The 14560-nt window shown below is 33.4% G+C and overlaps 3 protein-coding genes across 3 annotated transcripts in view; 1 reads left to right on the forward strand and 2 right to left on the reverse strand.

The window, feature by feature from the left end:
• LOC117118167 (regulation of nuclear pre-mRNA domain-containing protein 1B-like) overlaps positions 1–6099 on the forward strand; it is an 18027-nt gene extending 11928 nt beyond the window's left edge. Inside the window, exons 8-10 of the mRNA XM_033262681.1 lie at positions 1945–2071; positions 2961–3136; positions 3830–6099. Coding sequence (XP_033118572.1) covers positions 1945–2071; positions 2961–3136; positions 3830–3985 — 459 coding nt within the window. The 3' untranslated portion in view covers positions 3986–6099. The remainder of the gene's footprint in view (positions 1–1944; positions 2072–2960; positions 3137–3829) is intronic.
• Positions 6100–9293: 3194 nt separating this feature from the next.
• Positions 9294–11023, reverse strand: LOC117118194. Its single transcript, XM_033262713.1, has 3 exons — positions 10811–11023; positions 10572–10649; positions 9294–10043 (listed from the first exon to the last, which is right to left on the reverse strand). The coding sequence occupies exons 1-3, from the start codon at positions 11003–11005 to the stop codon at positions 9768–9770; spliced, it is 549 nt and encodes a 182-aa protein (XP_033118604.1). The 5' UTR covers positions 11006–11023; the 3' UTR covers positions 9294–9767.
• A 543-nt stretch (positions 11024–11566) lies between these two features.
• Positions 11567–14363, reverse strand: LOC117118169 (E3 ubiquitin-protein ligase TRIM56-like). Its single transcript, XM_033262683.1, has 2 exons — positions 14309–14363; positions 11567–12325 (listed from the first exon to the last, which is right to left on the reverse strand). The coding sequence occupies exon 2, from the start codon at positions 12323–12325 to the stop codon at positions 11567–11569; it is 759 nt and encodes a 252-aa protein (XP_033118574.1). The 5' UTR covers positions 14309–14363.
• Between the last annotated feature and the right edge of the window lie 197 nt (positions 14364–14560).

The raw sequence follows: 14560 nt of genomic DNA on the forward strand, positions 1-14560 counted from the left end.
AAATAAAGTCGCTGCTGTGCCTTTTTCACACACTGATGAATGTTTTCCCCCCATTTGAAGTCATTTGTGATATATGTACCTAAAAATTTGAAGGAATTAACTATTTCAACAGTAGAATTCTGGATGATTAGTGGTTCTTTCCTTAGTTTTTGCAACATTTAGTTTAAGATTGTTGTAATTACACCACTCAATTAGTTGTTCAACTTGTGCGCGATAATGATGCTCATAATTGTTCTGAATAAGGCCAGTCACGGTAGTATCATCAGCGAATTTAACGATAAGGCAATCTGAGAAGGAGGTACTAAAGTCATGTGTGTAAAGAGAGTAAAGGATTGGCAAGAGGACACATCCTTGGGGGGGCCCCTGTATTTATTATTATTGTATTAGAAATTAATGAACCTATTTTAACTACTTGGGGTCTCCCCAGCAAAAAATATAATATCCAGTCACAAAGACACACATCAATACCAAGATTTTTCAACTTAGGTGCAATTTACAAGGTAACAATATTAATCACAAAATTACAATAAAAATTAAAATAAATTAAACAAAAATTACGAAACATAAGTAAAGCAGAGATAGAAGTAACCAGTTACCAAGGTTGTGCAGTTACCATGGTTCAGTACACACACAGTGGATACCACCAGTCTAGCCGACGGACCTAAGCTTCTCTCTTTCATTTTTGTTTGTACTATTATTGATATTGCTACTTACCCTTCCTGGTAGTGTTCAAAATGATCTAGATAGAATCATCTGTTCGTTCATGCAATCACTCATTCTCTACTTTATTCATTCAATCCTTCATTCTATCATTTACTAGTAGATTCTCTAGTTTAGTACACATTTACTAATAATTTTATTTTTCTACTGCATAGATTCCATATTAATAAATGACAAGACAAGCCAAAGCAGTCACTTGATTTTTAGTTATTAATACAGCGTAAAAGAATCATTTAAATCCAACATTTCCTTATGAAGTTACAAACATTTAAACAGGATTCGTAGGCATCCTTGAATTCCTTGAATATCCTGGAAAAACAAACGAGCATTTCCCATTACTGGAAAGTCCTTAAATTTATGATTGTCCTTGAATGTCCTGGAAATTTGATCATTCACCATTTATCCTGCAAGTTGCCTAGTAACAGTAAACTAAATGAGAAACGTTCACACAAGTAGGTTCCGATAATCTTGGGAGAAGCAATTTAGGAATGCTATCGAAGACAGAAAGAATGTCAAATGCTGAAAATAGCCGACTGACTGGTTCAGTACAAACTTGTGTGATACAGTGAATGGAGTTGTTCGCCCATATTTTAGTAAAGCTTTGCTTTCTTAATCTTGTATATTTTCATATTTTTATGTATTTTTATTCTTTATCTTGTATATTTACATATTTATATGTAATTTTAATTCAGACATGGATAGGGATAATTATTAGCTTTGTTGATATCTGCTATGGTATTTATATTTGCTTTATGTTGTGTCTTATAAACAGTAATATTAAACTTAAACTTTCAATCAGTTGAACAGTTCTTGTCGCATGCTCAGTACTACAGCCCGAGAATTTGCTTTGAGTAATTCACCACTCTCCAGACGTGCACACTTGTTAATTATCAATTAAATTATCAATCAAACCATGGGAGCAGGTACCTAGACTACAGTTATTTTCTTAATGAAGGGCGTTTTTGTTTAAAGGGTGTTTATAGTTAAAAGTCCTTGATTTAGAGCGAGAAATTTTGTTAATTTTGTTTCTGAAATTTACAAAATCATTGAAAAAAACAGTGCCAGTCGGCAGCCTATCAGTGTCGGTTGAATGGTGAGAACCCTATCATACGTTAACATTTGCTGTATAGTAGATTATAAAAGTTTGCCTACAGCATGGTAAATTTGACAATTTAAATTCATTCAGGGAATTCTTAATTCTGACTTGTGTTCTCTGATTTGTAGACTGAAGTGTTGGTGCAATGTTTACGAGATCTTGAACACTCAGCATCAAGCGATGCTGCTGTAAGGGAAAAGATTGCCAAGTTACCACCTGAAGTGCAAGATGTTAGCCTACTAGAGAGAATCAAAGGTAAGGCAGGGATGTCGTTATTGTGGGTGGGGGCCACCCTGCCTTGAAGTTTTCCACCCAGTCTAAAGCTAATTTCATGGCCCTTCACCCACCCGTATTAACTCACTTTTCCATCCTTAGTATCCAGTCTTTATATTATGTATTACTTATTTTATTACCAATGTTATTGCCCATCCACCCTTGATTTGTCTATTACCCACCCATAGTTTTCTACAGCTACAACCCTGGTAAGCTATACTCCCTTAGTTCTTGTCAAGCATGCACTATACACAGCAGGAAACTATAATATTTTATGGTACTATATGTCAAAATTCAAAGAATATAGGAATTGTATTATTAATTAATGTCCGTTTTTTTTTTTTTTAAAACTAACAACTTATTTGTGAGGCAAGCCATCCCAAAATCAGCATACTGTTGTAGTGTGTTAACCTGAGTAATTTAGCATAAGAATGTGACAGTAATGTATACTTGCTACTTCGAAGCCGTAAAAGTTTATTTCATAACATTGGCAATAGTTAGTCAATATCAGTAAATCACCCATCATTTAAAAAATTTATAATGTGAAAAATATGTATACATACAACAGCAATTCTATTTATTTTTGTTATATGTTTGCTTCAGGTGGCAATATATTATCTTTGAGGATATTCATAGTATAAAATATGTAAATCATCTATTCAATGGCCGTTAATAGATACTGTAATGAGTAAGAAGTAATTTAATTGATAGTATTGTCTATTCCATCACGACAATAACAATACTATCAACACTGCAGTACCCGCTGCCATCAGACGCAAGCTCAGTAGTCTAGAGGTATGATATTAGGCTAGGGATCTGGAAGTTGTGGGTTCGAGTCCCACCCGAGAACAACAAAATGTTGATTTTTCAGATAAGGATTCAGCAGAAAAGCTTTCAACTCTTGTAAATGATGCCGTTTCCATGTTAACTGACTATAATGGAAGACTAGACCTCGAGATGGAAGAACGCAAGAGAGTTCTCAAGATGTTGAGAGATTACCGTCTAGGTCAGAAAGATCAACTTGTAGCTGCTGAAAAGAAATTAGAGGTAAACATTTGTTATTAAGTTACCATCTCTCAATTTATCTCCCTTAAGCCAGGTTTCTATAAAAATCAGTACACGCTATCGCCAACTCCTTTGGTCAGTTGGTTCAGTGAACGTTCATGATTGCGTCGGGGACAGTACACAGTGCTTGGATTGCAGTGAACATGATGCAGCGACAGTGTAGCGATTTAATGGAAACCAAGCTTTACTCTCTATGTTCTCTTGTTTATATTCTGTTAAACATTGTCTCTCTTTTTATACTGTATCTTTGTTGAAAGGTGGTCGATCATTTGCTGACAAGTGGGCCAGAGTCCACACCCACCTTAGCACCACCGTGTTTCATTTTCTTCTTGACAGACTTTACAGTGGCTCCCCAATAGCTATCTGGGCCAGGCCTCCCGGAGGGCGTCACTGCACAGCAAAGTTCCATTAGATGTATTAAGTTCTCCCGGGAGTGGCTTCTTCTATCTTGTGACCCCTGGCATGGGTAATCTCATGTCCCAGCCAACTTAGTCTTTTATTATTCATGTTTGCTCTTGTTGATTTTTATTATGTAGAACTATTGCTCTTTATATTGTTATTGTTGTGCTGCTGTAGCTGTAAGCAAATGACTATATTTTAATATAAAATTACTCTCGTTTATAATTGTTTTAGGAATAAATTGATTAATAATATAATGCATGAAATTTTTCTTAGGAGTATAAACAGAAGTTGAACAAGGTAACAACTGTGCGGAAAGAGTTAAAGAGCCACATTCAAAACCTACCAGACCTTACGCTTCTACCAGACGTCACCACCGGTGGTCTTCCTCCTCTGCCATCTGCTGGTGACCTATTTTCCATTGACACTTGAACCACGACCTGGAAACCTGATGAAGAAATAACAGATCTACAAAAAGGTCTGATTCCTGATGGATAAATTCAAAGGACATGGGCTTCAAATGTTGAATTTACATCTATGGTGGCTTAATATCACATTGTGATGGCTCTTTGGATGAGTGTCATTTGGGGATGTAGGTATAGCCCCCGTTACATTATAACTGCCTGGAATTTTTTCAACAGATGTTTTTAAAAAGTAAATTTGTTTCAAATTTTAAGCAAATTTATTTCTGGGACCTTGATGCATATAGCAGTTTTGATATCGAACATTGGAGGTTGTAAATGTTATTATCATCATTTATTATAATTTTATTTAATATACAGTAGTTAGATTTATATAGTGCTTTACACCTAAACGGTCTCAAAGCGCTAGAGATGTGAACTGGCTCTTACAGAAACTAAGGGTCTCTTTGTGTCTGATCTACCCGGTAAACCAGCTACTCTCATCAGTCCACAACAGGGGCTGTATGGACCAGTTCACCGGGGTAAACCCTACTCGTCTCGAAAAATGCACTAGGTTCTTTATAGTGCAAATGAGCCATATTATGTACACTGAGCGTACAGTTTATAGTCCTTATCCGAAAAGACTTGTTCCACCACCATAACCATAAGCGAACGTGCTGTTCCAACCAACACCAATATTATAGCGCCCCTGCCTTAACCGCTTGGCCATCCGACTCGCCAACTAAATGCACCATAGTTAGGAATCTATGGACACATTTGGTTGTAAAAAAGAAGTGTTCTGTAAACATACACGAGTGAGGTTTTCTACTTCTGTCTTCGTATGTTTATGTTAAATCATCTTGCATTGGTTATACCAAAGAATTGCTTGCTTTGCAAAAATGTGATTGGCTCGGGCAAAACCCGCTGTTTGTCACAATGTATAATTTCGCACAAGCACCCAAAACGTTTGAGAATCAGAATTTTTGGACATTGTCAGGTTTTTTGCATTTTATAAAAGAAGATGTATTGAAGAAGATTTTTCTGCAATATATCAATCGCTAAATCTAACTGTAAAGTAGAGATATATATATATTTTAATTAAAAATAATAATCTTGATAGTAATTGTTTTTGTCGTGATGGAATAGACAATAACTGGATTTGCATCAGGAGAATCAAGTATAGGTGTAATATTGCCCTACCTGACGTGGAAATGTACTGAATACTCATACTGAGTATTCAGTACATTTCCATATCAGGTAGGGAAAAATTACACCAATACAAATCTTTTAATAAACTATTGATTTTTAGAAGATTTTTTTCTCAAAATCTGCATGGCTGATATCCAAATGAAATAAATATCCATAACATCACTAATGCTTAACCAATTTCCATCAAATGAAAACAGTTTTAAAGAAGACTTCATGCAGAATCTAACAAAATATAAATTTTGAATTTTCTGATAAACAGCTGGTTTTGCCAGAGCTGGTCACAAATGGTTTTTATTAAGATTTTTTTTTTTTAATAGTTAAAAATTTCGTCAGAAATTTAGGGTAATTGATGATTAAGATGACAATGATAGCTATGAAGATAATGATAACTATGATTATGATGATATAGGATATCAGGAAATCTGTCCCAGGCACTTTAACAAACCAGAAAGAGGATGCAACATAAAAAATGGACATTAAAATCCCTGAAGCAATGAATTGATTATGGTGCCTAAATATTATACAGAATTTAGGAATGAAATACCAATGGTAACACTTTTATAAAGGATGCCCTCTACAGTTCAATTTGAATGCTACAATTACTTTTACCCCTTATCAGGGAATAAGTATTATAAAATAATAACAGATAAAGATTAATAACAGTGACCAGCATTTGTATTTCAAAAGAAAACAAATTTATTTTAGTAGTTGTTTGTTTTTTGTTCTTTTTTTTTTTTTATCATTTAACAATTGTGTGATTTTATTTCTTGTGAAGAAGTTCCCTAGTCTGATAATTTTTTGTTCCACATTTGTTTCACTCTCAGTTTCTGTAGTTAATGGCTTCTCAGGTTCTTGTAAGTTCAGTTTTATTTTTTATTAATAATCTAGCAAAACATATGTTGAACTATTAAATTAAAATATAATTGTTGTACAATATGTAGACCTACATGGGTTTAATAATATTTTTTGAAGTATTTTTCTCCATTACCGTACACCCAATAATTGGAACACTTTTTGTAGCAACTACAGAAATTTCACATAAACAATTTTAAAGGCCTGTTTATACTTGTGACGATAACGATAAAAAGCAATTTTTCATATAGAAAGTAAAAGAAATATGAGAAGTTTTTACTCTAGGACGATTCGATAACGGTTGTATCATACTGTACAATACAAAATTCACTCCTCTGTTACATGCAGTTAACTTGCCTAAGATTAAAGATATTATTTTGTCATCCCAGCTCGATCTTTTGTCACAAATATTTGCTAATGACTCCACCTCCAGGAAATGTTATGCCTATTTACATAATTGTGAAGCTAACGATAACATGGTATACAAGAACACGCTTATTGATAGGATAAAGAAAGGCCTGGTTAAAGGCCCAAGATTAAAGATATTATTTTGTCATCCCAGCTCGATCTTTTGTCACAAATATTTGCTAATGACTCCACCTCCAGGAAATGTTATGCCTATTTACTTAATTGTGAAGCTAACGGTAACATGGTATACAAGAACACGCTTATTGACAGGATAAGGAAATGCCTGGTTGACTTGGATATCTCTCTTTTCTCAACACTATTTAATTATAGCTATAGACGAAAATTGAAGACTTCAATTAAGAATAGTGATTGTATTAACAACGGTATTTGTGACAGTCTTAAGACATTAATCGATAGGAAAACATGTATTAATCAACAAAACCTCGACCTAATTATCATGCTCACCAAACCATTTTAACTCTGGTTGTCCTTTCCTTCTGGATGAGGGTTTTGTTCGTTTGTTTTCCCGTTTTCTCTGTTTTCTTTGTAATTTTATTGCTTGTTGTTTGTGCTTCTCCTTTCTGGAGGTTTTTGAATAAAATTGAATTGAATTGAATTGAAAATTATTTCACAAATCAACAAATCAGGCCAAAAAAAATTGTTTGTTTGCCCTCCTCCACCTGCCCCTAACTCAATGAAAAAATAGCTTTTTTCTTTACAAATTAAACAAAATGTGAGTGAATTTATCTGTATTTTTTGCCAGATGCCCTACAAATTAGTCTAAAGTTGTTGTCAGATGTAAGATATTGCCATTCTAGGCATTTGTGGGTTATTTTTATTCCATCTGATGAGAATCTTAAAAAAAAAAATTTAAAAAAAATTTTCAACCCACCCCTATTTATCATTTATAAAAAAAGAAAGGGCAAACAAACAATTTTTTTTTTTTGGCCTCATTGAAAAACGATGAAGTCGTGGTAGTAACAGCGATTTTATCTTATGACGTCATTTGAATTGTGGGTATGCTTTTCATAGCAGTTCTCAAAGTATTGGAAGCGACCTAAAATTGGGTCAACAAATAAATTAATGGGATGCAAGACTTTGGGATTTTTAAATTTAATTTTATATCCTGCCACAATTTGTTATAGTAGGAAGAGCACATTTCTATTCGCTTTTGTTAACCAGTTTTTAGAATCTGTTTTTTTGACATCCCGTGAAGAGGAATGCAGCAAAGTGCCTGGACATTTATTTGGGTTATTGGCCAAAAGATGCCATTGCCGAACCGTAGTATTATCATGACGTATAAGTGGTTATTGTACTTGTTTTAATATTTTTCTGTGTCATTACATAGGTACAGCTTAAAAATACAAATATTGTATTTTTTGAAGTATCATGAAAAGTTAAATTGAAAGTAAGAGTACAAGCTTTCATTTTATTAATAATGATAAAATTGTTTAGAGTTATGTTTTGCCCTATCTGGAGCGTTATCGTACTGAATACTCGGCATGTATTCGATCCCCAAGTAGCAGCGGGTACTGCAAGTCTTATTAATAAAAACTAAACAAATTAAATTGCTGTTATAGAAATGCTCTGCCCTTTTCAAAGATAATTTCGAAGTGTTGTGGGCCGATAATTTTTTGACATATGCTGCAAATATTCTTATTAGAAATTGCTTTGGCATATAATGTTCCGGAAATTTGACATGCGTTCACAGTAAATACCAGGCGATTATTGAATTGTAGGACTAACATACGCTGAGCCAATTGAAAGCAAGTTTTAAGATTGTATTTGTATAGGTTTCACACAGGAGTAATAAATTTATTGTTTGAGTGTGTATATCTGTTGGCATTTGTTTTGTGATCTAGGGCCTACAGTTGATATTTATATTAAATATATCATACTCCAATTCCGTTCTCTTATGTAAATTATTGATGAGTAAACTCAACTCTTCATACTTAAAAAATTAAAATATTAATACAGTACTGATGTATATTTATATTTCAAATGAATACTGATGAAGAGCTATGCTCGAAATGATAGATTTCGTATACAGTACATATTGGCAATATTTTACTTTACGCTGTAGCTGTCTCTTATACACATCTAGATGTGTATAAATCAGTAAATATTTATATAGCGAAAGAAATTTATTGCTTTCAGAACCTGTTGAAACGTGCCTCATGGTAGGCCTATGTACAGATGAAAGAAATAGTCGGAGGCTTGGATGGAACAAAACGTGTCTTTAATTACGGTATCAAGCTTTCGAGCTTACGCTCTTCATCAGGATCTCTACAAAACATCCATAAAACAGTACAGAATCGTCTTAAAATATAAAAACTAATTATAAAAATAATTTACATTAAAAATACCTACGATTAAAATACATCAAAATTAGTATACCATGCATAGTGATTTCCGTTTATTTCATACTCTGACTATCATAAAATATATCCTATAGGCCTATGTATATTAGGTTATTTAATACAAATTTATAAAGGCAATTCGTGAAACTTACTGAAATGAAACGTGCATATATCTTCATTTGACTTAGGGGTGTTACCCTCTTGGTCTCTGCTCTGGTATTGTGGAATGAAATGGTACGTTTGTTGCTGACGTGGTGATAGAATTTTGTAAATCCGTTAATTAGCATATAATTAATTATGTAACCCGAAAGACAAGTTTTAGAATAGTAATTAAATGGACTAACTTTGTTGATAATTGATAATTGATTCTTGTTTATTAATGATACACTTAATACCTATAATTGATATATCTTCTATTGAATGATTAGCTTGATTAAAATGACGGCCAACTGGTAAGTTTTTAAGATGTGTATAAGAGACAGCGTCAAATATTTTATAATTTGACAACAATAGATCTACGCATTCCTAATCATTAAACATTTAATTGTGTTTATTTTTCATTGCTCAACATTCTGCCATTGTTACTCAGACTCCAGATTTTAAAATAATTTATCCATTTAGATAATGCTACTTATTTTCTATAGTTAATTACTTACTATAACTAATATATAGGCTTAGCTTCTTACTTTCTACTTTCTTATTTTCTTGTTCCAGTACAGCTACCGGTACGAATTATTAGCGGCTGTGTAGAAGTTTTATGGGAATTAAGTTTTAAGTAAGACTGTAAAAACTGAACATTCCTTATTTAATCTCTAAACGAACATGAGAGTCAAGTTAGAGGCAACAATTTTAAAAGTATAATTTTAAAGAATACACACTATGACATGTATATATTTTTTAGTATAGACAAAAGCGACTTAAAATATAGTTTTAAAACTTACTTCTTTCAAAATGTATATGTGCTGTAGTTAAACTCTGTGACATTTAAAACTCAACCCAATCAACTAAAGGAAATGAATGTTGAAGGGGCAACAAGTAGTAGTTTCCCGTACTCATTGGGCATTCTAAGGTTTGGTTGTCTGGTGGTCCAAAATCTACGGTAACTGTAGTGCCACTTTGTGTTTGGTTGATTTGCGTGATTTTTCCTGACTTCTGTCCGCATCCGTCGTACGAGTCGTATGTGCCTAGAGGCCAACTTAAACCCCTTTTCACTTCATCTCCAACTTTCATTAAATATTTTGCATAACATTCTAGTCGACGCTGAAAGACAAAAGGTTCAGTTTTTAAGTATGTACTAGCCCCATAACGGCGGATCAGTCAAGAAAACAGAACATTCTTATAGAGTATTTTGTTTAATTAACATTAAAGTAGGCCTATATTTGCACGACAGCCTTCAAATGTCTAGTTACCTAGAATATCTAGATTCATTTCTTAAGACACATGTCTCTCTCTAACTTAGTGAGACATTTGGGACCGGGGTTTCCATGGTATTTTAACAGCATTGGTCTCTAATTATAATAATAAGGATAAACGACATTTTTGTTAATTTGAGACCACAGAAAAGTAGTCATTGGAGAGATCTTCAATTAGAGGGAGATCTGTGCACCTTTTTAAGACTATTATGTTTGTCTTTTTCCTGATTGTTTTAATAGTTTTCTTACAGGCATACATCAATTACCGGCACAGATATTTTCACACACGCATCCAATAAATATTCCTTGATTCCTTGATTCAAATCGCACCCTAGGAATTGCTCAGCGTATTATCATAGAATGTCGCATTAATTACCTGGTAATTCTGATGAGATGCGTTACTTGGCTGTAACCAGTAATTTCCGGGATTCATTTTGCATTCAACAGTAACGTACTGAAAATAAACAGTAACACCAAGATCAATCGACCCTTTTTATCACATCTGACTGGACGAAATTTGCAACGTGTAATAATGTGTGGCTACAGGAGCAAGTAGGCCTACTTGAGTCAGAGTTACAAGTTTAGCTGATCACCAAAAAATGACTAATTATATACCTGTAGGTCCAGATCGTAATCGCTCGGATAGTATTCTCCGTCCCGATTTTGCAGGCAGCTAACAGTAATAACAAAATCATTCGGAGCATTTCGTTGAATTGACTGGATACTATTACATTGCTGTCCATAATTGTCGTAAGTGTCAAATCCTGCCGGCCAATTCGGACCTCTTTTCATCTGGTCACCTACCACCATCTCCTTTACAGTGTAGTATTCTATTGGGCTGTACTCATCCCGTTCCTGTGAAACAGTTTAATTTGAAAACACTCTGTAGATCATAAGAAAGGACTTTTAGTGGAGTACTACATTATGCATAGGCCTAGTTTGTTTAAGGTAGATTACGAATGTTATATCATTTTAGCAGATGTGAAGATGATGAATGAATGAATGAACGAAAGAACAAACACAAAAACAAATGATCGAGGAGAATCGAACGAACAAATAAACGAATTAATGAATGAATTGTAAAGCGGGATTTTGCCTTCTATGATTTTACTCGTTGATTTAAATTATTCTCTTGCATAAATAAATAAATAATAATAATAATAATTTATATAGCGCCAATTTCAACTATACCGAAGTAAAAATCAAAGGCGCTTAACATTTAGATGGTAAAAAGGTGCGTCTTAAGTTTTGTCTTAAAAATAGCAGCTGACGGTGATTGGATAATATGTTTGGGCAATGAGTTCCAAAGGGATGCTGCGGAAAATGAATATGATCTAGAACCAAAGGTTTTGGTGTTAATCCTAGGAACAACTAAAAGATTTTTATCAGAAGAACGGAGACAAGTAGGTGGGGCATACGCTTATTTGCAATATCAATATTCTTTTCAAAGGATGGTATGATTTCTTCCAGCTTGTTAAGTTGCTCAGTTATCTCCTCCTTGAATTTTTCTTTGGTCGGACCATCTTGTAGATTTATGAGACAATGATCACGTTGATTGTGATCTACAACTGTACATCCGAGGCATACGGGTACTTGACATGTTTGGCAGAAGTACTCCAAATGGTTATTTGAGTGTTTCTGGCATGGTATTTTGGCGTTTCCTTCTCTCGATTTTCTCACCAGTGTGTCCGTTTTAAGCTCAGACATCAAGATGACTTGATGATTTCTTGTCACACGGGTCAGGGTGTGTGCCTTTGCACATTTATCGCAGAGGTTGTCGGAACAATCGATGCAACGTGACGAATTTCCTTCAGTTAATACTTCTGAACAAAATGAGCAGAGGACGTCCACGGTATTGAGATTAGCAACTAGAAATAACTCACACAAATTACTGAGGAAAAGATTGTCTTGTAGTTCAGCAACGGTGTCTCCCATCAGCTCAACTTCTTCACGGCAGAGGGGGCACTTTATCTTGCATGAAGTTGCTTCATTCATTAAAGGTTGTAGGCAATCTTGGCAGAAGTTATGCATGCATTTTAGCTGTTTCGGGTGTTTGAAAATGTCCTTACAGATTGAGCATGTTAAAAATTCTTTATTCGCATCTTCAAACAACGTGATCTCTGATGCCATCTAAAACGCAAAAACAAAAACAAAAAATAAAATAAAAAAATAAAAAAACAATAATGAGCTCATTCACATTGTATTGGTATATCGAATGAGTGTTCTAACATGATATATTAAACGACAGAATAAAAAAAATAATTTTGTCAACGATGTCCCTGGTTGTCATAACAAGCAGTATATTATTTTGGCCATTTGAGTATTGAGTAAACGTTTGCTTTTTTTCTTTTAATACGTGAAGTTATTGTTATGGTTATCAGACAGTATAGTTACTGCTATCTTGGTTTTACTAATCGTGACTATTACAGTAAGTAGTAAGTCAAATGAGCGAAATACATAAACACAATTGATTGCTAAAATCTATGGTTTCACTAGTGGAATTAAAAAATGTTCTTTCGGGAAGCATACTTGTTGTTCAACAAAAACCCTGTTTCGCGTATATTTTAACACTCGTCTTGTGGGACCTTTGCAACAATAGCCAACGGTAAAAATTAAATTTTCGAAAGTGCACCTTATGTTCCCATTGATAAAGGGTATGTAAGAAAAAGTTCTTGATTTTTGTTTTATCCGTACAACTTTGTACTCACAATTAAATTATGAAGGTTTAATCTCAAGAATTTAAAAGTAAGAAGAATTAAGATACATCATTAAGAACAATTCTAGACTATTTTCTCTCTAAATACAAAAGAGTGAAAGTGGGCATCAAATAGAGTGAACTAGATAGACATTTCCCCCCGACTGTTTCCCCCTAGGACAATTGCCCTCCCCGGACCCCCCCGCCCCCTTTAAAAAAAAAAAGAATTTAAATACAAGGAATACATCAAGATTTGTGTCATCTCTTTTATTAAATCTTTATTAAATCAACTGCGCAAGTAACAATATTTTAAATAGTAAAATTTAAGTAACAACAACAAACATTAGTTTACTTTACTTGCATTTTCGCATATTTAGTAACTATTTCTTTTTGTTATTATCAATTTAATTATAGTATAACACATAACAATATTGACAACATGGAGGTATAATAGTTAAACAAATGTACATGTAAACAGCAACAGCAGTTAATAGTAGGTAATACAAATGTTATAAATTCAGCATAGTTATATTTAAGCAACAACAAACATAAAACGCAATATATGAATTACATACATTAAGCCATTAAGTTTACTTTATTTGCATTTGCTCATTTTTAGTTCCTACAGTATTTATTTTTTTTTTATTATCAAACTATAATATAACTCATAACAATATTGAAAACATGGAGGTATAATGATTAAACAAACGTACATGTTAACAGCAACAGCAGTTACTTACATATTGCAAGTAGGTAAAAAAAGATTAGCATGGTAATATCAGGGAACAGTTAAATTACAATTGTAATTTAACTGTTCCCTGGTAATATTTAAGTAACAACAACAAACATAACAGCAGTATGAATTATACACATTAAGCCATTAAGCTTACTTTATTTGTATTTGCTCATTTTTAGTTACTATTTAATTTTCATTATCAAATTGTCAATATTGCTATGTATTATATTATAATTAAACGTAAACAACAGCAACAACAAATTATATAAAGAGGTTATATAAATCTTGATGTATTCCTTATATTTAAATTCGTGTTTTATAAAGGGTTGGGGGGATGGGGAAATTTTTCTAGGGGGAAACAGTCTGGGAGGGGTGGGGAAATATCCTGGGGAAAAATCCCGGGGCAGGTGTATCATAACTATATTGTCATAGATCAGTGTTTTTAAGGAAAATATTATAATCTGAACGGAGTGATTAAATATTTCAATCTCTAATTAGATTTCATAATTCTGCATCACAATGGAGCGTCTATTTGTTGTAATTTGTTTTGTACAAGCTATTTGTGTTTAGTCCTATTTCGTAATGAGCCTCATATAGGCCTATGCAGTATATAATACAAATAAACAATGGTTTAATTAATTTTAGATGAATTCATTTCTTGTAGGCTTAAGCATTTACTTACCTTGTCTGTGTTCAATTTGAAGATAGTGTCGAACAAATGATGAAGATCCAAAATGGCTGTGATACATGGGAAATTTCCAATTTTCTAGCGTTTATCTAATGCTATTTGATTATGCAAATTTACTGATCAAATATTGAATAGTGTATGAATAGGTACAGTACAGTAGAGCGACCCTAATGAATACCGTACTAGTGTTGTATCGGCATAACCATATATAAATGTTTAAATAAAATAATGTATACCGTATATATA

Source organism: Anneissia japonica, unplaced genomic scaffold (assembly GCF_011630105.1).
Source record: "Anneissia japonica isolate Jap-2015-1 unplaced genomic scaffold, ASM1163010v1 scaffold11779_len1430905_cov172, whole genome shotgun sequence".
In the NCBI taxonomy this organism is placed as follows: Eukaryota; Metazoa; Echinodermata; class Crinoidea; order Comatulida; family Comatulidae; genus Anneissia; species Anneissia japonica.